We start from the raw sequence: 24,823 nt of genomic DNA, 5'->3' as shown, positions 1-24,823 counted from the left end.
CAGGGACATGCGGGAATTCGATCTGCCTGGCGAGGAAAACACCTTGTATGTCCTGCACTTAAAAGACAAAGTTTACGTGCAGACTTCAAACAGCCAGACTGGTTGATCGACATGACCCTCACGAACAACGGGATCCTTCTCACATCTTTCACTCCAGAGTTTGATGTACAAGTTTTACAAATACCAGGTCAGACGGGCAGCATGTTAGCTTCAAATGACGTGGGTTCATATTAACGGTTTGACGTACCTGATTTACCAAGGGGATTTTTTCGATTCAACTTTTACTATCAAATCACACACAACGCTCATAGTAGATGTCTATCTCACTGACGCTTGTGTGAGATCAGAACGAACACTTTTGACTGGGTTGATAACATGCTGCTTCGACAGACACAATCACCAACAGTGTTGTATCGTCATAAAATCAGGATCGACACCCTTAATAAGCCTCGATGGAGTGTGTGTTATAGAAAAATAATTGATTCATGTCTCGAATATTTACGTGTAGATAATCTAAACCTTATCAGCCTCAAATACATCGATCAGATATTAACGGAAAACCAATGAAATATTATTTTATAAAAAAGTATATATATATATATACTCACACAGGATGGGACCGTACCCAGTCGTGGATGAAGTAGCAAAACACTTGAAACCTTAGACGGGTTTCGTTTGCAACAGATATGTGAGGTCAAACAACGAGAATGTGAATGCGATACACGGTCGACATTACAGAAAAAATATCACAGGGCTGTCAATTTCGTGGATGGTGTTGACAGCGCTCTGGTTTCAGTCAGCATGGGATTCGGCTTATTATCCACAATCGTGGCCACACAAGGTGCTAGGCATTGAAATAACAGCCAGAGTGGTAGGGTTGATGGGATTGACCCTTAAGTACGTGTCTTGCAGACTGCAATGTGAACCATTGAAACATGACAAAATTAGAATTCTAGCTGAAGCAAAGTTTAACAAAATAGACGATCATATTTCCACCACGCTCACCAACTCTAAAATCTCCGAAGAATAGTTTCGTTTGGTGCTCTCAGAAATCGCAAAATATAACAGAATGAAACAAGAGATTCGGACCAAGTCTCGTTAAAACGCCATCATTTGCGAAGACGAGAAAATAAAATTCATAGAACAAGGAAAGAAACAGGCCATACAAGACTTCAGCGAGTCGACCTTGGGAAACTGCTGAGAGATGCGGCATGATTTAGTGGAAATCATCATAACGTTGCCAGCCAGTCGGCTGTACAAGCTGAGCCTAGCCACACACTGCTCGGTGATACTGAGACGACCCGGGGAGGAAACTGCCGAAAGATGTGTTTCATTCACTTTCAGACATCTGTAGCCTCGCTAGGCAGCCGGCCATGCATCATCATCATAGCCAAGACGAGAGACACACACACTTATACTCGTCCACAGTGCTCGCCCAAAGAGACCCCCGAGACGGTAGCGAGGTGATGACTTCCGAGACACCTAAAAACACCTCTGGCCTCGACAATATATAACAAGTACGACAATACGTTGGATTACCAGACCGACCCCATGCTCACTAAAAAAGTGATTATTTCATAAACTATGTGCCCGAAATTTTGCATGCATCTTGGCAGATTGTTACGCTATAGGAAAACGGCATTGGGATCACGCTCGATGCCTTCATTAGATTGATTAAGACTTAATTACGACAAAAAGTTGGACATTTTGCCTTTTCCCAACCGACCCCATGCTCACTTGAAAGTCAATTTTTCAGAAACTATTCCACCGATTTTCATCAACGTTTGCTTGCACCTCAGTAGTAGTATACACAATAGGGGTACGGGATTAGGGAATTATCCAAGGTTTAATTTTTAATTAAGCCTTGGATAAGGACCTGGTCCCGTACCCCGATTGTGTATGCTACTATCGTGATTCTTACATCACAATGGATGCAAAACGGGGGATCCTCAACTTTCAATAGGTATTCATGAGTCCCTAATTATTAAAGTCAGATAGGCTTAGATTAGTGAGGATTTATAGTCACTACAGCGAGAGACTTTTGTTCTGTTATTCAATGCGAGAGTTTCATACTACGTCATTTATGTCCCTTGACTGCAAGTAAAGTTTCGCACAGGACACGACTAACAGTGTCGGGCTCATGCTGTTCATCACAGGATTGTCTTTTTCAGACTCGATTATTTTCAGACCGCAGCCATTTAGTTGGCGTATATAGTTCTGCGTGAGGTGTTATGAAAAAAAATGAACAAACCAAAACAACACCAATACTCTATGCAAAAAGTGATGCACGTCCACGGAACATATCCTGTTTGCTGTTCTTGTAGAAATAGCGACGCCGCATTTGTTTGTTTGTTTGTCGTTTAAATACTATTCAGCAGTGTCCAAGCTTTGTGGCGGCCGTCTGTAAATAATGAGTGGTCGACCAGGCAATCCAGTGATCGACAGGATGAGCATCGATCTACGCAATTGGTATACGATGACATTTGTCAAGTCAGGGAGCCTGACCATCCGTTGCCGTTAGTCGCCTGTTACCTCAAGCATGGGCTGAAGAACAATTCTAAGACGGATTTTCACGGTTTAGAGTATGGATGTGAAGAGGGATCGCGTTTGGATCCAGTCGCTACACAGTCTCCTTGTACGCCTGAGTCAATGAAAGCTAAAATTGCTACAATCTAAATACATCTCTCGTATCTACTCCCCGTAAGTTTCACTCAAGAGTGAATCTCTCCAAGGATCAGATCACTCCCCTCTCAGGATCTAAACAACAAACAACACCACCATTAAATCACTTCCACACTTACCTTTCAGTAATTATTTCATCTTTACTTTGTTTTCCTAACAACAGAGAGAGAGTTTTCTGTAAACTTTTCTTTACAGAGAAGTGTTAATAATACACAATGCATAGTCACTTATACTGATGAAATTGCCTGTGTGGTCCAAGGGAAGACAATGTTCAAAGTTCAGTCAAAAGTCAATAATTATGACCCTGATTTCCATTTACTGATGAAATATTAACATGTAAATTCGGAGTGACACTACTGAATTAAAAACTTGCAGGGCTGAACATTACTGGCAAATAGTGTCACACATGTCTGCAAGATGTAAATGTATAAACTGGAAATTATGAATGCAATCTAACAAATTATTTCCCTTTGGAGTTAAAATCTAGTCATCCGCACATATTTACGTGGTAAGGTGACCTCTGAAAAGGTCTTTCCCCTAAAATCTCCAAATATATTTCCATGATCTTACCGAAATTACTTGTGTGTCAGATGTCAAAATATACTCAGTTGAGTTGAGTTGGGCTTTACGTCACATCGGCATTATTCCAGCCACATAGTGACGATCAAAATATACTCAATGCCTGGTGGTTTGTCAAAGCATCAAAATCCTTGCAAAATAGAGAGTTGACTTACATGTTACTTTACTTCAAACAACGTCCGGTAAACGCCAATCAGAGCACCCAAACCATCAGTCCAGTTAGCAGGGCTTTAAAAATCAGAGGTGCTCACCTTTGTCCATTACTCAGTTGGAACGGAGCAATTACGACTAATTTACTGTTACTTCTGATTTAGAAAATAGTCCCACTCTCGCTAAAGAAAAGTTTATTTTAAAACTTTGTCATTGCTGTCGCATTTTAGAATTGAATAATTTGTGACTATCATAAAGTATGCAAGATGATTCCACCACTTGTTGCCTACGACTGTTTTTACTTTTCATTTCTGTAAACCTTTCGATAGATCAAACATATGTTGGAATTCCTCTGTTGAATCGCTTCGTAGCATTTCAGGGGCGGTGGGGTGGCCCAGTAGTCAAAGCGTTGGCTCGTCACGCCAAAGACCCGGGTTCGATTCCCCACATGGGCACAATGTGTTAAGCCCATTTCTGGTGTCCCCCGCCGTGATATTGCTGGGATATTGCTAAAAGCGGCGTAAAACTAAACTCAGTCAGTCAGTCAGTCGTAGCATTTCAATAAACTGAACTGTTTGGCGGAAGAAATCTTCAATCAAATATTCATCTATCGGACACATCACTGAAACTGGTACATTTATAAGAATGAGATATACAACCGACCCAAAATCAGCTGCTGACACAACATAAACGAACATGAGATAGGGAAAAGTATTTTGACAGAGGAAATGGTAACAAATCGTTTATTTTAAACATCCTTCAACTTTCAGTGTACAGTACAATCTGTTTGAAGTGCTTTATTATAAATTCATATGTTTGCATGAATCTTTAACTCGACATCTATCAGATCTTTTACCAGAGCAATACCACCAATATTGCACACATTGTAATACTTTTCTCTGACAATGTCTCAAGTGATGTCAATTTGTTACACTACATGTGGAGCTACATTACAAGTCACTTAGTTAAATACGAGAACACAGTATTGATGAGAATCAAATATGTTACAATATATAGTATCTGCTGCAGGTGTGGGACAGAATGTCGCCCGGGGCAAACCAGCGTGGATGAGTACCGGAAGAGGTGCTACAAGGGTTGCTAGTAATGCTGTAGATGGAGTGACTACTGCAACAGAAGCGGCTTACGCAGTCCACACCCAATTGTACCATTCCTTCGCCTGGTGGAAGGTGGATCTGCAGATACAAGTACAGTCAGCCGTGGTTAACATCTACTTCAGAACTGACTGTAAGTATTTTACGCATATGTTTATATGATGAATTATATGATGTTCTATGAATCTCACTACACCCGAAGAAGTTGCTAAACATGATCTTCTTAGTATATATGAATGTAGCTGTATATACATACCGTCGTCTGGTAATCTAGCATATATTGTTCTGAATCCAACGACAGTGGCACAAGCAACTGCGCCACCTTTCTTGGATCCATCTGTAAATAAGCATATGTTTGTAGTATAGTTATTTTTTAATATGTTAAATTCTTGTTTATATCGTTATTCATTAGTTTCTGATTGTTTACACTTTGTCAGAGTTATTTTCTAGCGCAATGCCAGAAGCAGAAATAAATAGTTTAATTCTTATTCCTTGGTATCTTGTTAATCAGACCTTATATAGAGGATTAAAAACACAATTAAATCCAGTGTTAGACTCGTTAGAATATAGTTATGTGGTATACTGTAAGGATAATTTTATACGGTGTTGGTTACGAGAAGGCTCATCGGCCTCGACGTAGAGACTGTCAACAGGAGAAGTCCTGCAGGATCCAAGAGAAAATCTTAGACCTTGATGGTAGACAGAATCAAGTAGCTTGAGATTGCTTTTGCAGGCTCCACCATATACGATGGAACCATAATAAAGTTTTGATCGGACCAGCAATCTATATAAGTGAAAGAGTGTAGTTTGATCCCCTCCCCAACTTTTAGCAAATGCAGTGCCTTCAGGCACTTACTTTTTAAGGCCTTTAATATGCGACAGAAAAATAAAATGTGAGTCGAAAATAGGACCTAAGATCTTGGCCTCCTTTACAACTGTGCAGGGTCTTTATGCGGATTGTATAAAGAACATGTATACAGTTGGTTTCTGATTTAGAAAAATTAAACTCGTTCTCAAGGCACTATCTATGAATTGTATTAAGACAGATCTGTAACTGTCTCTCAATGGTTCGCATGTTTTTACCACAAAAAGAAACGAAAAGGCATCCATCGGTTGAATCATTGAAAACCTCAGGAAGACTATCTGTTTGAATGCTAAATAATGTTACGGACAAAATACTGCCTTGTAGAACACCTGATCCTGATTATAATGATCAGACAGGGTTGAGCCGACTCGGACTTGAATCTGCCATTTAAAAAGTTGGATATATATTGAGACAAACGGCCTCTCAATCCAAACTCATGTAAATCTTTCAAAGTACCATGTTTTAAAGTAGTGTTGTTTGATTCTCTAGATACCAAAAGCACTAAATGATCAATTGTCCTTCTGATTTTACCGAAACCGCATTGTATATCAGTTAAAAGATTGTTTGTTTCCATGTACCAAACGAGTCGATTATGTATCATGTGTTCCGTGGTTTTGCAAACGCAGCTTGTGATTGATTGGTCGATAATTGGAAGGATCGGTATGATCACGTCCAGGTTTAGGTATTGGGACTACTATTGCATCTCGCCATGATGAAGGAAATTTCCCCGACGTCCATATGGTGTTAAAAATATCTAAAAGGATTTTTAAACAGGATTGTGGTAAGTGCTTCAGGAGTTGATAATGTATGTTATCAGCTCCTGTAGCAGTATCGTGAGCTCGTTCAAAAAGCTATAAAGCTCATGAATAGACAATATGTCATTATAATCTTCCCAATTGTCAGAATTGAAATTTATAGATTTCTGTTCTTGCTGTTTTTGATACTTATGAAATTGAATGTTTAGCTAATGTCTCACCAAGTTTATTTGCAATATCTGATTTAGTAGTCAATTATTCGTCCCCAACTTTAAGATGGTTAATGCTAGATTTGGTGCCCTTACCATTGATTTTCTTGATCATGTTTCATAAATTTGATATCGGCGTACGTGAATTTATTTTTGATAGATACATTCGTCAAGAATGGCGTTTACTTTCTTTAAAAGTACGCCGTGGTTTAGCATTGAACATCATAAATTTGTTGGAATTGTGGACCACAAATGGCGACGGAAATAATGTTCAGGCCTTTTCCTTGCCTTTCTAGCTTGCTTGTAGTCATTGTTGAACTATGGTTTTCTAATGTGTGGAATTTCAGAGAGCTACAAATGATACACTCATCTGCTATGTTGTTCAGTTCATCAGAAAAAAACAACACATTTTATTGCATCATTAACGTCAATAAAAATTCCAGGTTTAAGTTTGTCAGCACATAAAGTTACATTTAAAGGCCGGCACCCGTGAAGAGCCACCTCCTCGTTGTGGGTGCTGGGTCACGATAAGCGCTCATCGACCCCCCGTTGTGAACCCGGGGGTATATTTGGTCCACCAACACGTTTGCCGTGGGTTGCGCCCCTGTGTCGGTGGAGGACGGGAGTCTGGTGGTTGAGGGCACTGGTTCCAGGAACAGCGTTCCTTTGCCCAACACACCACTTTGCCCCTTACTTCACCTAGACGGGTGGTAGAACTGGCCCGGTTCTATCAATCGGCTGGTCACGCAAAGCCCTTTGCTACAACTGAAAATGTTGCACAAAATTTGAGAAGTATTATATGATATTTTTAAGTCTTGGCAATTTTTGAACTTGGAATTTCTGAATTTCAACTGCATAATTTCACGTATGTTTTTGCCTAGAGTCGTATGCCCAGAAGGTGGTGGCACATGGCCCAATCTGGTGGATTCATTAATCTTTTAATGTTTCTGCTGGAGTATGTCATCCGGGTATCTTTGGTGCTGTAAGTCGGAGATCCGCTTGTTTTTGGCATTGTCCTTGTGATACTCCATGGTGGGTGGGGAGCTCGGATGATGGAATCTTACAAAATAACCATCGCTTTTGAAACACCAACAAAAAAAACACAAACGTCCTCTTGTCAATGACCCTGTTGATGATGACCACAGACTACCCAAATCGATTGAGTATTGGCCACGTTTCCTTGTAATCGAGACTGTAGACAAGACTCCATTAAAGTTGAACCCTTTTGCAGTATCTAAGGGTATTCAAGGTATTGCTGGGGATGTAAAGAACATTAAACGTCTCCGTTCAAGTGCGCTGCTAGTTGAATGCGCGAAAAAACAGCAATCAACCAACTTGATGAATATGGAATTCTTCGTTGGCATTCAGGTCTCTCCCTCTGCTCATAAAACTTTGAACACAAGTAAAGGAATTGTGAGAGACCGTGATCGATTGTTTGATGATATGACGGAACTTGACATGGTATCAGGGTTGAAAGATCAATGTGTTCTTTATGTTAAGCGCTTTACACCCCAAAACAACAAAGAAACTTTCAAACGCAATACATATCTGTTTTCCTTTTCATCTCCAAATGCTCCCAAATCGCTGAAGGCAGGTTACTGTAACATTCCCGTTGACACCTACATCCCTAACCCACTCAGGTGTTTTAAATGCCAGAAATATGGACACGGTGTAAATACTTGTACATTGCTTGTTGTGTGTGCTCACTGTAGTGAGAAAAGACACACAACAGAAGATTGTAACAGTACTTTTAAAAAATGCCCCAAATGCTCGGGCGACCATTCAGCTTTTTCTAAAGAGTGTCCCATTTGGAAAGAGCAAATGGCAATTAACAAAATCAAATTTACCCCAAATATCACTTTTTCTGTGGCAAAAAAACTGGTAAAGAGATCCGACCTTCTGGAGAGTTATTCTGCAGTTGCAAAAACACCATCTGAGTCTAGCTCTAAAATAACAAAATCATCCACTAGCTGCCAAAAAACCTTGACTTGGGTCACAGAATTTGTACCCTGCGATATCATCTCAGACTGAGGAATCACTTCCTGGTATGTCAAAGTTCTTCCATCCTAGTGATACAGAACGTTATCCATAGCCCTGTTGTACTTACTACTAATCTTCAGGCTATTGCAGTACGAATAACTTTGCACGCTGCATTTACATTATGCTCTCTCTACATATCTCCGTCTTCAACGTTTCACAAAACTGATCTTCAAGCTCTATCTGACCAACTCCCGAAGCCCTGTATTATTATGGGAGATTTAAATGGACACAACCCAGTCTGGGGTAGTGCAAATACAAACGCTAAAGGTAAATTACTAGAGGAGTTTTGTTCAGATAATGATTTATGTATTTGCAACCTAAGGCAGATGCAACCTAAGGCTACTTGATTCTGTCCATCACCAAGGCCTGAGACTTTGTCTTGGGTCCTTTAGAACCTCTGCTGTTGAAAGTCTCTATGTTGAAGCAAATGAGCCTTCTCTTACACAACGTCGTATAAAATTATCTTTACAATACATTACTAAACTATATACTAGCGAGTCTTACCCTGCATTTAACTGTGTCTTTAATCTTTAATTAAGCTACCTCCTCGTGGTGGGTGCTGGGTCACGATAAGCGCTCATCGACCCCCCGTTGTGAACCCGGGGGTATAGTTGGTCCACCAACAAGTTTGCCGTGGGTTGGGCCCCTGTGTCGGTGGAGGACGGGAGTCTGGTGGTTGAGGGCACTGGTTCCAGGAACAGCGTTCCTTTGCCCAACACACCACTTTGCCCCTTACTTCACCTAGACGGGTGGTAGAACTGGCCCGGTTCTATCAATCGGCTGGTCACGCAAAGCCCTTTGCTACAACTGAAAATGTTGCACAAAATTTGAGAAGTATTATATGATATTTTTAAGTCTTGGCAATTTTTGAACTTGGAATTTCTGAATTTCAACTGCATAATTTCACGTATGTTTTTGCCTAGAGTCGTATGCCCAGAAGGCGGTGGCACATGGCCCAATCTGGTGGATTCATTAATCTTTTAATGTTTCTGCTGGAGTATGTCATCCGGGTATTTTTGGTGCTGTAAGTCGGAGATCCGCTTGTTTTGGGCATTGTCCCTGTGATACTCCATGATGGGTGGGGAGCTCGGATGATGGAATCTAACAAAATAACCATCGCTTATGAAACACCAACAAAAAAACCCAAACGTCCTCTTGTCAATGACCCTGTTGATGATGACCACAGACTACCCAAATCGATTGAGTATTGGCCACGTTTCCTTGTAATCGAGACTGTAGACAAGACTCCATTAAAGTTGAACCCTTTTGCAGTATCTAAGGGTATTCAAGGTATTGCTGGGGATGTAAAGAACATTAAACGTCTCCGTTCAAGTGCGCTGCTAGTTGAATGCGCGAAAAAACAGCAATCAACCAACTTGATGAATATGGAATTCTTCGTTGGCATTCAGGTCTCTCCCCTGCTCATAAAACTTTGAACACAAGTAAAGGAATTGTGAGAGACCGTGATCGATTGTTTGATGATATGACGGAACATGACATGGTATCAGGGTTGAAAGATCAATGTGTTCTTTATGTTAAGCGCTTTACAACCCAAAACAACAAAGAAACTTTCAAACGCAATACATATCTGTTTTCCTTTTCATCTCCAAATGCTCCCAAATCGCTGAAGGCAGGTTACTGTAACATTCCCGTTGACACCTACATCCCTAACCCACTCAGGTGTTTTAAATGCCAGAAATATGGACACGGTGTAAATACTTGTACATTGCTTGTTGTGTGTGCTCACTGTAGTGAGAAAAGACACACAACAGAAGATTGTAACAGTACTTTTAAAAAATGCCCCAAATGCTCGGGCGACCATTCAGCTTTTTCTAAAGAGTGTCCCATTTGGAAAGAGCAAATGGCAATTAACAAAATCAAATTTACCCCAAATATCACTTTTTCTGTGGCAAAAAAACTGGTAAAGAGATCCGACCTTCTGGAGAGTTATTCTGCAGTTGCAAAAACACCATCTGAGTCTAGCTCTAAAATAACAAAATCATCCACTAGCTGCCAAAAAACCTTGACTTGGGTCACAGAATTTGTACCCTGCAATATTATCTCAGACTGAGGAATCACTTCCTGGTACGTCAAAGTCTTCTTCTGATCATAAATCATCCTCTCAATCACGCTCACTCACTCAATCTTCATCTGACAATCAACAAATTGTTAAAAGTAAAGGTAAGCCTAAGCCTGATGCTATCAAGAAACAAAGTGGCAGAGTTCCAAAAGGGTCGCACAATAAAATTCAGTTGTTCAACAAATATGGATCTCTAGAGGACATGGACATATCTGAAAACATCCACTCTAGGGCACATAGCTTGTCGCCCTCCAAACAGGTGCGGGGCGCTGGGGTAGCCTAGTGGTTAAAGCGTTGGCTCGCCCCGCCGAAGACCCGGGTTCGAGTCCCCACATGGGTACAATGTGTGAAGCCCATTTCTGGTGTCCCCCGCCGTGATGTTGCTGGAATATTGCTAAAAGCGGCGTAAAACCAAACTCAGTCAGTCACTCAGTCCAAACAGGTGCGGGGTAGATCCCCAGTAAATCCCCCCAAAAGATAGTTTATTCCAAGAATATTGTGCAGTGGAACTGCAGAGGACACTTAAGCGATTTGCAGCTATTAGTCCAAGATTTTACACCATCAGCGATCTGTCTACAGGAGACATATTTAAAACAGACAGATACTTTTGACCTTCGTCATTTTAATGCATATCATTGTTTTTCACCTCCGGGTGATAGGGCCACTTGAGGATCTTCCATCCTAGTGATACAGAACGTTATCCATAGCCCTGTTGTACTTACTACTAATCTTCAGGCTATTGCAGTACGAATAACTTTGCACGCTGCATTTACATTATGCTCTCTCTACATATCTCCGTCTTCAACGTTTCACAAAACTGATCTTCAAGCTCTATCTGACCAACTCCCGAAGCCCTGTATTATTATGGGAGATTTAAATGGACACAACCCAGTCTGGGGTAGTGCAAATACAAACGCTAAAGGTAAATTACTAGAGGAGTTTTGTTCAGATAATGATTTATGTATTTATAATGATGGTTCAAACACATATTTACACCCTGGTACAGGAACCTATTCTGCTCTCGAGTTGTCATTCACAAATTCAGAACTATTAAATGAATTTGAATGGTCAGTCCATGATGACCTCTGTGGAAGTGACCATTTTCCTACTATACTAAAACCTGTAACTCCATCTGATGTACCTCCATCATCAAGGCAGAATTTTAAGAAGGCTAACTGGGCTTTATATGAAACACTGTGTGCTGCAAAACTGAAACCTGATCTTTTTATTGACGTTCCTGATGCTATCAACTGTTTTTCTTATGAACTGAATACCATAGCTGATGAATGCATACTGCAGTCCTCTGCAAATCCACATATCCGAAAACCATGGTTCAATGATGAGTGCAAACAAGCTAGGAAGGCAAGGAAAAAGGCAGAACATTATTTCCGTCGCCATCCTACGGTGCATAATTTGAATAAATTTAAAATGTTAGATGCTAATGCGCGGCGTACTTTTAAACAGAATAAACGCCAATCTTGGCAAAATAATGTATCTAAAATAAATTCTCGAACGCCCATGTCCAAGGTATGGAACATGGTCCCAAAAATTAAAGGTAAAGGTACTAAATCTAGCGTCCATCATCTTAAACATGGCGATCAATTACTTACAAATAAATCAGATATTGCGAATAAACTGGGTGAAATTCTCGCTAACCACTCTTCCTCTTCTAATTATGTGCCTAAATTCCAACAATATCAAAAACAACAAGAAAAGAAACCTATTAATTTCAATTCAGATAATGGGGAAGACTATAATGAACTATTTTCTATTCATGAGCTCCATACTGCTCTTGAACAAGGTCACGATACTGCTACAGGGGCTGATCATTTGTTAAAAACGCTCTAATTAATAAACAACATGCCGTGTCTATCTTTTTTGATCTTGAAAAGGCATATGACACTACGTGGAAATATGGCATTTTAAGAGATTTACATGATTTTGGATTACGAGGCCGTTTGCCTCAATTTATATCATACTTTTTAAAGAACAGACAATTTCAAGTCCGAGTGGGTTCAACCCTGTCTGATCAATATAATCAGGATCAGGGTGTCCCGCAAGGCAGTATTTTGTCTGTCACATTATTTAGTATCAAGATAAACAGTTTATCAAAGGCTTTAAACGATTCAATTGATGGATCACTTTTTGTGGATGATTTTAATATTTCTTGTCGTGGTAAACATATGCATACTATTGAACGGCAATTGCAGTTGCGTTTAAATAAAATCAATAAATGGTGTCTTGAAAACGGTTTTAAATTTTCCAAGTCCAAAACTAATTGTCTACACTTTTGTAGAAAATATAAGCCGCATAAAGATCAAGAACTATCTTTAAATGGCACCCCCATCAAAGTTGTCAAGGAGGTCATATTCTTGGGTCTAATTTTTGACTCCCATTTAACGTTTTTGCCACATATTAAATCACTTCAAGCCAAGTGCCTGAAGGCACTCAATTTGTTGAAAGTTGTTTCCAACTCAAAGTGGGGAGGGGATCAAGCTACCCTCCTCCACCTATATCGATCATTGGTCCGCTCGAAACATGACTATGGCTCCATCGTATATGGTGGGGCCTGCAGATGCAACCTAAGGCTACTTGATTCTGTCCATCACCAAGGCCTGAGACTTTGTCTTGGGTCCTTTAGAACCTCTGCTGTTGAAAGTCTCTATGTTGAAGCAAATGAGCCTTCTCTTACACAACGTCGTATAAAATTATCTTTACAATACATTACTAAACTATATTCTAGCGAGTCTTACCCTGCATTTAACTGTGTCTTTAATCCCCTCTATGAGGACTTGTACAACAAAAAACCTTCACTTGTTCCGCCTCTTGGGCACAGAATAAAGCCCTTCATTTCTGCTGCTGGCATTGAGCTGGAAAATATAGCTCCTTTCCGTCTTCTTTCTTCTCCTCCTTGGCAACTGTTGAGGCCTGAAGTTGACCTCACCCTGACAAAGTTTAAGAAATCTGAAACTAATGAATTACAGTATAAACACGAATATAATCAATTAAAAATCAACTATAATACATACAAGTCCTTATTTACAGATGGGTCCAAGGACGGTGGCGCAGTGGCATGTGCAACCGTCATTGGATCCAGAACAATGTCTTCTAGAATACCTGATAACGGCTCTATATTTACAGCAGAAGCAAATGCCATCTTAACAGCTCTTAAATATATTCAAAGACATCCCAAACATAAACAATATATAATATTTTCTGACTCTCTTTCTTGCCTTCAGGCTAATATTAAAAATCTCTCTTGCAAACATCCTCTTTTAATTGAAATAATCGAATTATATAATGATCTTGCTACTGGCCAATGCGACATCGTCTTCTTTTGGTTACCCAGCCACGTTGGCATTTCTGGGAATACAATGGCTGATCTTGCTGCTAAGGCAGCACTCAACAAATCTGTGACACCACTTCTTATTCCTTACTCTGCTTACAAAGCTAGCATTAGAACTTACATCCGTGATCTGATGCAGAAGAAGTGGGACACCCAAGTAGGTATTAATAAATTACATGCAATAAAACCCTACATTGGTTACACCTACTTGGGTTGTCAGTCCAGATTTGAAAAGGTCATTATGCGGCGATGTCGCATTGGCCATACAAGGAATACACATGCATATTTGCTTCAAGTCGAAGATCCTCCGTTTTGCATCCCTTGTGATGAAAGATCCACAGTCAAGCATGTCTTGCTTGTCTGCATTGAATATTCCATCACAAGGGATAACTATTTCAAAGTAACCACTGTGAATGATTTTTTTAATAATGTTAGTTCTCATCTAATTATTGCATTTTTAAAAGAATTAGATTTGTTAAGTGATCTGTAATTAGATATATATTTTATTATTGGTAGTTTGAATTAGTAACTGAGATTGTTAGTGGCTGTACCCTCAAAGGGGGTTGAAGTAGCGTAAGATTATTGTCCTCCTGAGAGGGTACGTAAGTCCCAAAACTTTGAAATTCAATTGAAACTTACCAGGATTTTTAAACGTAGTATTCCTGTTATTTTAATTTTGGCTAACATTTCTTATAATCACCAACGCCTGAAGGGATGGTGTAAATCCAACTAGGGTACATGCAGGTAGCAAAGGTACTGTTAGTCCCCATGGTCCCTTGTATGGTGATCTACCTTCTGTTGGTGGCGACCTATAGACTGTTTTTATATTGTATTGTCCCTATAGTGCTATAAGTGTTAAACTTTCCATGCTAGTTTTAATTCTAATTGTGATATTCTGGTTGTTTTACTGCCCTTCGTCGGCAGGATTTTATCATATCTATATCTATATTCTATTTCAATGTCAAATGTTTTCGTCACGATATGGCTGAAATATTGCCTATGTGACGTTAAATAATTACTCACTCACTCACTCATATAAAGGCCAGTAAGCCTTTTTGAAATTTCATCTTGATCATGGAGAAACATCAGATGGGGTTACAAGTTGCAGAATTGTAGGAAAGTGCTCATCCATGACTTCCACAGAGGTCATCATGGACAGACCATTCGAATTCATTTAGGAGGTTAGAGTCAGTTACTGACAAATCAAGATTAGAATAGGTACCAGTGACTGGATGTAAATAAGTGTGAGAACCATCGTTATAAACGCCCGTCATTATTTGAAATAAAATCTCCAAGTAATTTTCCTTCATTGCTTGTATGCACACTACCCCATAGTGGGTTAACGCCATTTAATTTACCCATAATGATGCAGGTCGTAAAGTGCTATGAAGATCAGTTAGTTGGAGCGTCGACGTTGGAGGAATGTACATGGAGCAGAAAGTAAAAACAATGTGCATAGTTAACCGAACTGCAACAGCCTGAAGATTGGTATGGATTAAAACAGGGCTGTAAATCACACCCTGACTTACTAAAATAGATGTTCGCGTCATGATATGGCTGAAATATTGCCGCTGTGACGATAAATTACAACTCACTCACTCACTAAAATGAAAGATCCACCGGTAGCTATATTGCCTGGTGGAGAGGATGAATGGTAAGCAGTACTGACGTACATTAAAGGTGACAGTTTCTTTGAGATATGTCTCCTGGAGAAATTGCTGACGGCTTATAATCTTGTATTAATACGTGAATATCATTGAGATTGGTCCCGAGACCTCTGCATTTGCAACGTTGAAACAGAAGAATCTTCCGTTTGTAATGAATAACTGAACGATTGTCGACGAGGGTTAGCCAGGACTGGATGAGAGGACTCAATCCATGTGTATTTGGTCTGGCAACCTACTGAATGACATGAACCGATATAGAAGTTGAGTGAGTGAGTGAGTGAGTTAAAGTTTACAGTCACAGCGGCAGTATTTCAGCCATATCGTGACTTAAGACAGTTAGAAATTCATGACAAATGCGCAAAGATTAAAATCCTGTCGACAAGGACAGTAAAACCAACTAGCATATCACAGCAATAGGAAACAAAACTAGCGTATAGCTCTAAAAGAGGATTTCAAATTAGGACAATACAATATATAATAAGGCTGAGGATCGCCAGAAACTGAAGGTAGATCACCACTCTAGGGACCATGGGGACTTACAGTACTTTGGCTACCTGCATGGACCCTAGCTGGATTTAAACCATCCCTTCAGCCACTGGCGACTGTACTGATATTTAGGCATAATAAAACAACAAATATTCTCCTATTAAAAAGGTGTGTATAACTTAATTGACTTGGGAAGTTTCGGGACTTACGTACCCTCTCAGGAGGACAATAGTTTTACAGTACTTTAACCCCCTTCTAGGATACAGCCACTAAATATCTTAGCTGCTAATTTATTCTATCGATTATAAAATACCATTAATATATTCACAAAGCATATCAATCAAAATTTATCAATCATTTCTATTTCTGTTAAAAACTCAATGATTAAATGATAGTTAGTTTAACTAAAAAGATCACATTTTTAACATTGAAATATTTATCCCTTGTGATGGAAAAATCAATGCAGTCAATCAATGCAGTCAAGCAAGACATCACAAGGGATGCAAAACGGAGGATCCTCACCTTTTAGCAAATATTCGAGGGTGTATCTTGAGTGGCCAATGCGACATCGTCGCATGATGACCTCTTCAAATCTACACTGACAACCCAAGTAAGTATAACCCATAGTTGGCTTAATTTCATGTAAGTTATTTATGCCTACTTGGGTATTCCACTTCTTCTGCATTAGATCACGAATGTATAATCGAATGGTTGCTTTGTAATCGGTGTATGGAATAAGAAGTGGTGTCACAGATTTGTTGAGTGCCGCCTTAGTAGCAAGATCGGGCATTGTGTTTCCAGAAATGCCAACATGGCTGGGAAAGCAACAAAAGACAATGTCGCATTGGCCAGTTGCAAGATCATTATACAATTCAATAATTTCAATTAAAATGTTGTAAGTGTAAGGTCAACTTGTTGCCTAACCAATTGCCAAGGAGACATTTAGCTCTATCCCGAACTATCCCTCTGCATGAATTCAGTGATTTGTGCACCGAGACAACAACCTTAGTGTTAACAAACTCCTGGAGGTCCAGCAGGTTAATAGATTGCTGTTTTCGAGCACATTCAACAAGCAATGAACCACTGCGAAGACGAGTTACATTCTTCACTTCTCCGCGAAAGAATTGATTTTCAATGGATTTTCATCAGCAGAAGATAGAACGATTAACTTTGGCCAATATTTCCCAACATCTGGACAAACTTCTTCATCAGAAGACAAAGATTGTACGTGGCGACGTTTAGTTGTTTTCGAAGAACCAGGGTTTTGGTATTGAGACATGGCGTACGAATAGTATTCAACAGCCTCGATCCCCACCCGCCATCGAGTGTCAACACGGACGGTGTTGCAGAGGTAACCATCTACAACACCAGGGCTAAAAGGGTGTTATACTCCACGAAATACAACGTGAATAGCCATATTTGCCTACCAATAAACACTGCCAGGCTGATTCGGCCCATAACGGGTAATTTGAGACATACAGAATTCAGAGGGCGACATTACCAGATTGACCCGTGAGCCACTACCTTCACCAAACCCCAATAAATTAAATGTGCAAAAATAGTTCTATGCACAGGGCATGGCGTGACCAGCCGATTGATAGAACCGGGCACAGCAAAAGTAAAACTGATTTTAACAAATATGTGTCATTGTGAAGCAACACAACTAGTGATAAATTTTAACATAAATTTTATTACACGAAATGCCCAACTACTGAGTGCAAAGAATATAATAAAATACACTGGAAAAGCTTTCATAAAAAACACAGAAATATAACTCTTAACGCTTAAATGCTCATGATGGCCAAGGGGAGATAACAAGTAACCTACTCCTGTGAAGCTCCCATAAAATATAGTATAGTGATTCACAATAACATGAAGGTAGTCAAATCATGAGAACATACAAACATGACTCAAGGTATACACAGATATCTTGAAACTCACAACGCTTATAACCTCAACATATTAATCTGTATAACATTAAACATGTTTAACAGTAACATATCCCTCCCATAAAATTAGAGGGTAAACTATGATAAAATATCAGTGACCACACCCTGTGGTACCTTAGTATGGATGTAATGTTGATAGAACACCTCAGAACTCTACCATCGCCCATTGTTTGAACAATCTTAGGATCAACACCCTTCTCTATTGCATGTGTTGCACCTGTTGGCCGATAGGATTTTGCAGAAAAGTCACGACCACCTAAACCAGCCAGCTGAATACCAGTCTCCAGAATATGTCCCACTGTAGCAGCCGTTATAGCGTTGAACGGCGGACGTAAACTTAAAAAGACTGGTTTCCTTGCAACTAACTGTCTTTGCCCTTTTGTACGGTCAATGTAACAAGGAAGGGCAAGCGCAGGATCCAACTTAGTATCTGAGTGTCTCTGAAGTTCAACGGTAAAACCTGCTCTACTAATGTCATTTTTTATTCCATACAACTTTATCTTGGCTGTGCCCTCATCTGTAAACACAATGTCACTTGCAGATAGCACCATAGGTGTTTCAGTATGTGAAACAGGGTCAAACAGCATCCCCTTGGGAGCAATATCAGACGGTCTCAACATCCATGTTAGCGCCATCCGACAAATGGTTTTAAGTCCCAAGTCTTTAATTGATAATTGGTCATTATTGTCCATACCTGAAAACAAGGCCCAACATGCTTCAACAGGCATTATTGATGAGTATTTCATAGGTTCACAAGTACCAGATTTAACCAGGGCGGTAACTAACTGTCGAACAGCTGATATTCGAGATAAATCAGGGAGGCGAACCGCCTCGAACATCGCTGACATAGCTGCTAAGGCAGTGTTTAGTACAGATCTGGCGTTTTTCAGAACAATCTGCTAGCATACAGAGAAAAGATACAGTGGCTACCTCAGACACAGGTTGGAAATTATAACTATGCTTTTTAGAAAACACGCAGAGCCTGTTTAAGATAGCATTATAAGACCGCAAAGTTGACTTAGCCCAACAAAGAGGGAATTGTGCTATTGCCCTCTCAGGCCAACCCCTAGATCTGAGCTCACTCCGCCACAAACTCTCAAAGCAAGAATTTTCCAACCCAGATTCCGCCTTCGCTCTTGAACTGGGTCCATCCTTTGGAATGCTGTCTTGCAATTTGGAATCTTGATTTGGGGTGCTATCGCAATTTCCTTTAACTTCTGGAACCACACCTGACCTGGAAATAGAGGGGCAATCATTGTTGCACTCGCCTTTGCTGAATGATTTTCTCGATAACTTTGGGTAGAAGACAGAACGGTGGATTCACCCAGTTGTTGTGACTGTCCCAGTCGTCCTGTGCCAGAACATCCACCCCTGCACTCAACGGTTCGTAAAACCGACTTTTGAAGTTTGGTAAATGAAATCTGTCGAACGTGTGGGGACCCCAGTCTCTGCCCAACATTCTGAAAAACTGAGGGTGTAACATCCAATTGGCCTTGTCTAGAGTGCGACTCAAGGCATCAGCCGTCAAGATTTCCCTTCCTGCCAAATGCCTGCAACTCAGCAGAAGTCCACAGTCTTCTTCCTCTGCACATATTGCTTTGGCAATTTTTGTCAAGTATACATTTGGACCTCCATTGTTGGAGATATATGCAAGCGCAGTTACATTGTCCGACAACAGCTGTATATGTTTATTATACACATAACGTCTGACTGATATCAGGCCCATCAAGATGGCATAAAGCTCACGCTCTCAACAAACTACATAAACTACTAACTCTATTGTTCCATTCACCCGAGGGGTGGTGGGGTAGTCTAGTGGTTAAAGCAATGGCTCGTCACGCTGAAGACCCGGGTTCGAATCCCCACGTGGGTAAAATGAGTGAAGCCCATTTCTGGTGTCCCCCGCCGTGATATTTCTGGAATATTGCTAAAAAGCGGCGTAAAACCAAACTCAGTCAGTCAGTCAGTCCATTCACCCGACGCAAACTTTCCATCAAATACGGCACCCAAAACGATACCGGAAGCGTCGGTTGTCAACTGCCCATCAATTGGTCTGTCAATAGTAGTTCTAATATTCCATTCATCCACAGCATCCAACCACCACACAAGTTTTCCGGTGGCCTGCCTAGTAAGATATAGTACAGTGTCCCAAGACGTCCTTGATGCAATCAACCTGTATATCTCACGTAAAAACAACTTCGCCGGGGATACTACCCAAGCAACAGAAACACACTGTCCTGCGATTTGAGCTAGGGACCTAGCACTACAACACTGTCTTCTTAATACCTGTCTTATGCTCTGCTTGATACGGTACATCCTGTCCTTCCTAACCTTAATGACTGGATGACCTGTTGAAGAAATAGAATTAATGGTGTAAGCAAGATACTCCACCTCTGTAGCAGGAATTAGGGAAGACTTGTCAAAATTCACTTTAACACCCAAATTATGTAAAGTATGTAGTAGTAGATCAGAATGATCTGTAATCAGTGAAATCTGTGCACAGACAACAAAATCGTCTACATAGACAGAAACTTTCACACCTAAAGATCTAAGATAAGATACTATGGGTCTGATAACTTTATAGAAGTAAAGGGACTGCAACTCAGACTAAATGGCAACACACACCATCTGTAGAAACATTCATCAAACTGGAATCCAAGAAATCTCTGTCATTTGGGTGTATAGGAACATGATGAAAGCCATCCTTTATGTCCACTGTAACAAGCTTATCATCACATTTCAGTATATCAGCACGAATATCATCATTTTTAAAACTTGATTTCAATCAACAATGGTTAATCTCACGAAAATCTGTGATAAGTCTTAACTTATTGTTCTAGGAACGCAACCTAAGAGAAATATATATGTTGGCTGAACACCACACTGTTCTATGTATCCTGCTTGCAATAAAAGGTGAATCTCATTTCGAACAAACACTTGTTGTTTAGGAGAAAACTTATGATTGTCAGGGTGGAAACCATCTGGTGTTGTCTCCAAAGGAATACGTACACCTTTACTCATCCACTGAAGAACTTGTTCCGAGGCATGAATCTTCCGCCAGTTGTTTATAATCTTCCATTTCTCCGTCACACACTTCCTGCATCAAACGATCCGCCATTGTTGTTTACAGTTCAGGGTCACGTGCTTCCGCTCCACCGGTGTTATGTCGCCCACGAGAAAACGATCTGCCAGGAAAGTGCGAAAATACATCATTTCGTGCGCGAAAAAGTGTCTCTTCCTCGCTGAAAACCTCTGTTACGCTGAGGACGGTAGACAGTAGACATTGATGCCGAACTTCGAAGATTCTCTAATGCGTGTGACGAAAACCCAGACGTATTACGCTGAAGTGACCTGAAGAATCTCGAAACAGTCGGGTCGAACTGACCTTTAACCGCGAGAGCTGCAAACTCGTCCTGAAGATACGCTACTTCTGTTTGAAGGATGATTGAAATCTGATTATGACGACTGTCACAGCCCACATGACCACATTCTGGATGTGCCTTTTTTGTCCAATCAACTACTCCAAGGGAAAAGGGAAGGACTGGCACAGCAAAAGTATTGGTGGTTTTGACCTAGCATTTGACCTAGTTTCTAGCATTTAGCTCTGAGTTCTGCGATTTTTTTAAGCGTGTTTTATACTCGGCCCAATGATTGTCTTGGATCTGGGCATTCCGGAGCTTATCTGGAACTTGCATTCCAAGAAAGCTGTAGTCCTGATCTTCCACGCAATGCTCAATAACTCCTCCCTCTTGTAACTTGAGCGATTCATCATCAATTACCTTACTACGTTCAAATGAAGAGTATTGTATTTGTCAAATACAAATGTCATGCCAATATCTTTAGACAAAAACTCGACAAGGAGAACCTGCTCTTTTAAATTGGTATCTCCTTTGGCAAGGAGCTCGATCTCATCCATGTAAAGGAGATGAGTAAGTGGTGTTGGGCATCTGTGCTGAGGAAGAAAGCTCAAAGGGTTTAATGACAAACAAAAAAGAAAAGGACAAAAGGAGCCCCTCTGGAATATTCCCCTTGTGATTGGAATATATTCCAAAGTCTGCACCTGCCCTAACAAGTACATCTGAAGCTGAGTCTATCAGCAACTCACTAAAGACTTGAGTAAATGAAAAAGTTGCTCAGGGAGGTCAATACAATGGGGAGACTTCAGAATCCATACATGAGGGACAGAGTCGTATCCTATTTTGTAGTCAATCCAGCACATGGAGAGGTTGCGACGATATTCAGTTTGAACAACGGGTTCTTGTCCTGTAAGACTATTTTCCCTTGGCATCAAATTATATTCGTAGATCCATTAGTATGAGCTTTAAATAAAATGAATCCAAATCAATCACATAACTTCTATTAATAAATCTATGCACTGGCCTCCTGTTACATCACATATTAACTTTAATATCATCCGGGGAAGTTCTCGAAAGGTAACCTGGTACTAAAAAATCCTAATTCACATAAAGACCATGGAGCCCACATTGCTGCTCATATTCTGGTTTTGGTATCATTTAGTACCACTTTATAAAAAACAACTGATATCACATAACATGGTGATAAATAACGTCAAGTTCAAAATGAAAATAAGAACTGCAGATATGAATGATTCAACCAAGATTTCTATTTGTATTATTATAATTCAGGACGCTCTGGACAACAGTAACACACCAACATATCGAAGTGATTATTTTTACAGCCTTGCAACAAAGGTTAGTTCATGTGGTGCCAACTATTATCATCTCGCTTCATCTGGCGACACCACTGTTTAAGTTAGGTCTAACCATAGTTAGACTGTGACTCGTCTTTCAATGGGCTAACGTAAGATAAACTACGAGCTCTATTTGTATCAAACCGTCATGGCTTCATAAAAAAAACTCGTTAGTCTGTCATTAAGGTAGAGTGCCCCCTATAATTTTACTCATTTCCGTTCTCGCAACAAACACTGTATCTTTCATCTGAAAAGTGGCTTGAGCTACCTCTTACGTTTCCATAGTCTTGTGTTCAAAACGAAGCAGTGTTTCTTCCCATGAAGGCGTGAATTTAAGTCAATAACAAGATCGGGACATCGCTATATGGACTCGAATGTTTTTATATATTTCATATCCAGACGTTTTGTGAGTGATACAAATTCCATTTCTGACAAGTGTATACTATGAAGGAAAAAGCCGATATCCAAATCATGAGAACAGCCTATCGTACAGCCTACAGAGTTCTCTTCAGTTTGGCATTGTCACTATCATTGGCATTGTCATATTCCTAGTCATAGCCAGAACAGAAAGGAGTGCCTGACACACGGTTTATTCTACGTTTTGGGAGAAATCGCCCACACCATTATGTCTCTGTAGCTTATAAATGCGTGGTGGTATATCAAGAAAGGAACTATGGCACTATAACGGAGAACTTGTTCCATCTTTTTCAATTTTAAATGCGTGCATATTTTACAAGCTGATAAACATGGTATGACTTCGCATTGATGCCCAAAAATATTTAGTGACTGTATGAAAAATATTGGAGTTTTTGAAAATATTACATAGAAGAAGAAGACGTTTATTCAGTATTTGAGGCCACATGGCCAAGAGTACAAACTTATAAGAACAATATTGTGCGGATGGACAGACAAAAACAATGTAATTATTACATTTTCATACAGGCAAGTTACGCTTTAGAAATAATGCTATTGACTTCAATAGATGTGCATTTGTTGTTAAAAGTTGTTTAAATTTTAATCTTGATGGGAACGTATGGTAATAACTAGGTAAGTACAGTTTTCTTTGTACAGAATAGAATGGACACACAAGTAAAAAATGAAATTCATCCTGTGTAACATTGAAATCACATTTGTCACATATTGATACATTGAAATTTATATTATTATTATAACGTTGTTGTTGAACATTTAACTTATGACTTAAAAAGCCGAATTTACATAGAATGCGTATAAGGTCCTTGTTATGACAAAGTTCCAATTTGTATTTTTTTATTACATATTGCGATTACATTGTCAAAAATTGAATTGATACAAAAGTAAGCCTGATTTATTTGTGTGAATTAGATATAACAAGGCCAGGTCATTTGGTTTTATTGGAAAGGTACATGTATGTGAATGTAAAACATCTAGCTCATAAAGGACATGTCTATATTTTGTTACAGCATATAGACATGCTACGGAAGTTAAATAAGCCTTTTGTCACAGACCTGAAAAGTTATGTGCATCCCAAAATAGGATGGGTACTTGTCCAATTCTAGATTAAGATGAATAGTACACTTTCTTAAAAGATTTGACGTAGGAGAACAGTATCATTTAAATATAACGTTGTAATAACTCTTTCTCGATTTTGTTGTAGCTCGAGCTAAGAGGATATTTTAAGATTGATAAGATAATACGGATGTGAACTAAGATGGATGGACACCAACACTGAATGCAGGTTAGAACTTCGTTTGTAAGGACATTTCAGAAAAGAATTTACATTAAAAGATCACCGTTTTCGGTTTTTAAAAAGAGTACACGTTCGATGATAGTCATATATTTGCACTCTTACAGCTGCATCTTGGTGTCATTTCGGATATCGTCCTTCAAAACTGTGGTACATTTGTACTTCAAAGTTGGCCATTAATACTAAATAGTACAAAATCTGTTATTACGTAGTTGACCAAGATTACTAGATAGTGAAAAGTCTGTTACATGTATAGCTGCCCTAGAGCCACATAACTGTTCAAGTTTGTGGGGGTAGGGGCTCGAGAACGAAAAACAAATAAGAGAATATCGTTGAAATCAGACATACCTTTATTGTCATTTGCATGATGGAGGGAATACTTACAGAAATACGGCACCCGAGAAGAGATGGGTGCTGGGTAACACTCTTCAAACCCCCGTGTGGATCCGGGGCATATGTGGTCCAC

General features: G+C 39.8%; 1 protein-coding gene across 5 annotated transcripts in view; it reads left to right on the top strand.

Moving 5' to 3' along the window:
- Nucleotides 1-24,823, top strand: part of LOC124265974 (multiple epidermal growth factor-like domains protein 6) — a 138,748-nt gene that overhangs the window by 56,461 nt on the left and 57,464 nt on the right. For 4 of the 5 annotated variants that reach the window (XM_046700798.1, XM_046700799.1, XM_046700794.1 and 1 more), the window contains exon 2: nucleotides 4,429-4,656. In XM_046700798.1, the coding sequence (XP_046556754.1) occupies nucleotides 4,429-4,656 (228 nt within the window). The remainder of the gene's footprint in view (nucleotides 1-4,428; nucleotides 4,657-24,823) is intronic. The other variant, XM_046700795.1, reaches the window with a different exon arrangement.

The sequence above is a fragment of the Haliotis rubra genome, unplaced genomic scaffold, assembly GCF_003918875.1.
Source record: "Haliotis rubra isolate DU_JTF1 unplaced genomic scaffold, ASM391887v1 Scf1223, whole genome shotgun sequence".
Lineage (NCBI taxonomy): Eukaryota > Metazoa > Mollusca > Gastropoda > Lepetellida > Haliotidae > Haliotis > Haliotis rubra.
Note: the sequence above shows the minus strand (reverse complement) of the source record. Positions and strands in the feature narration are given on the sequence as shown.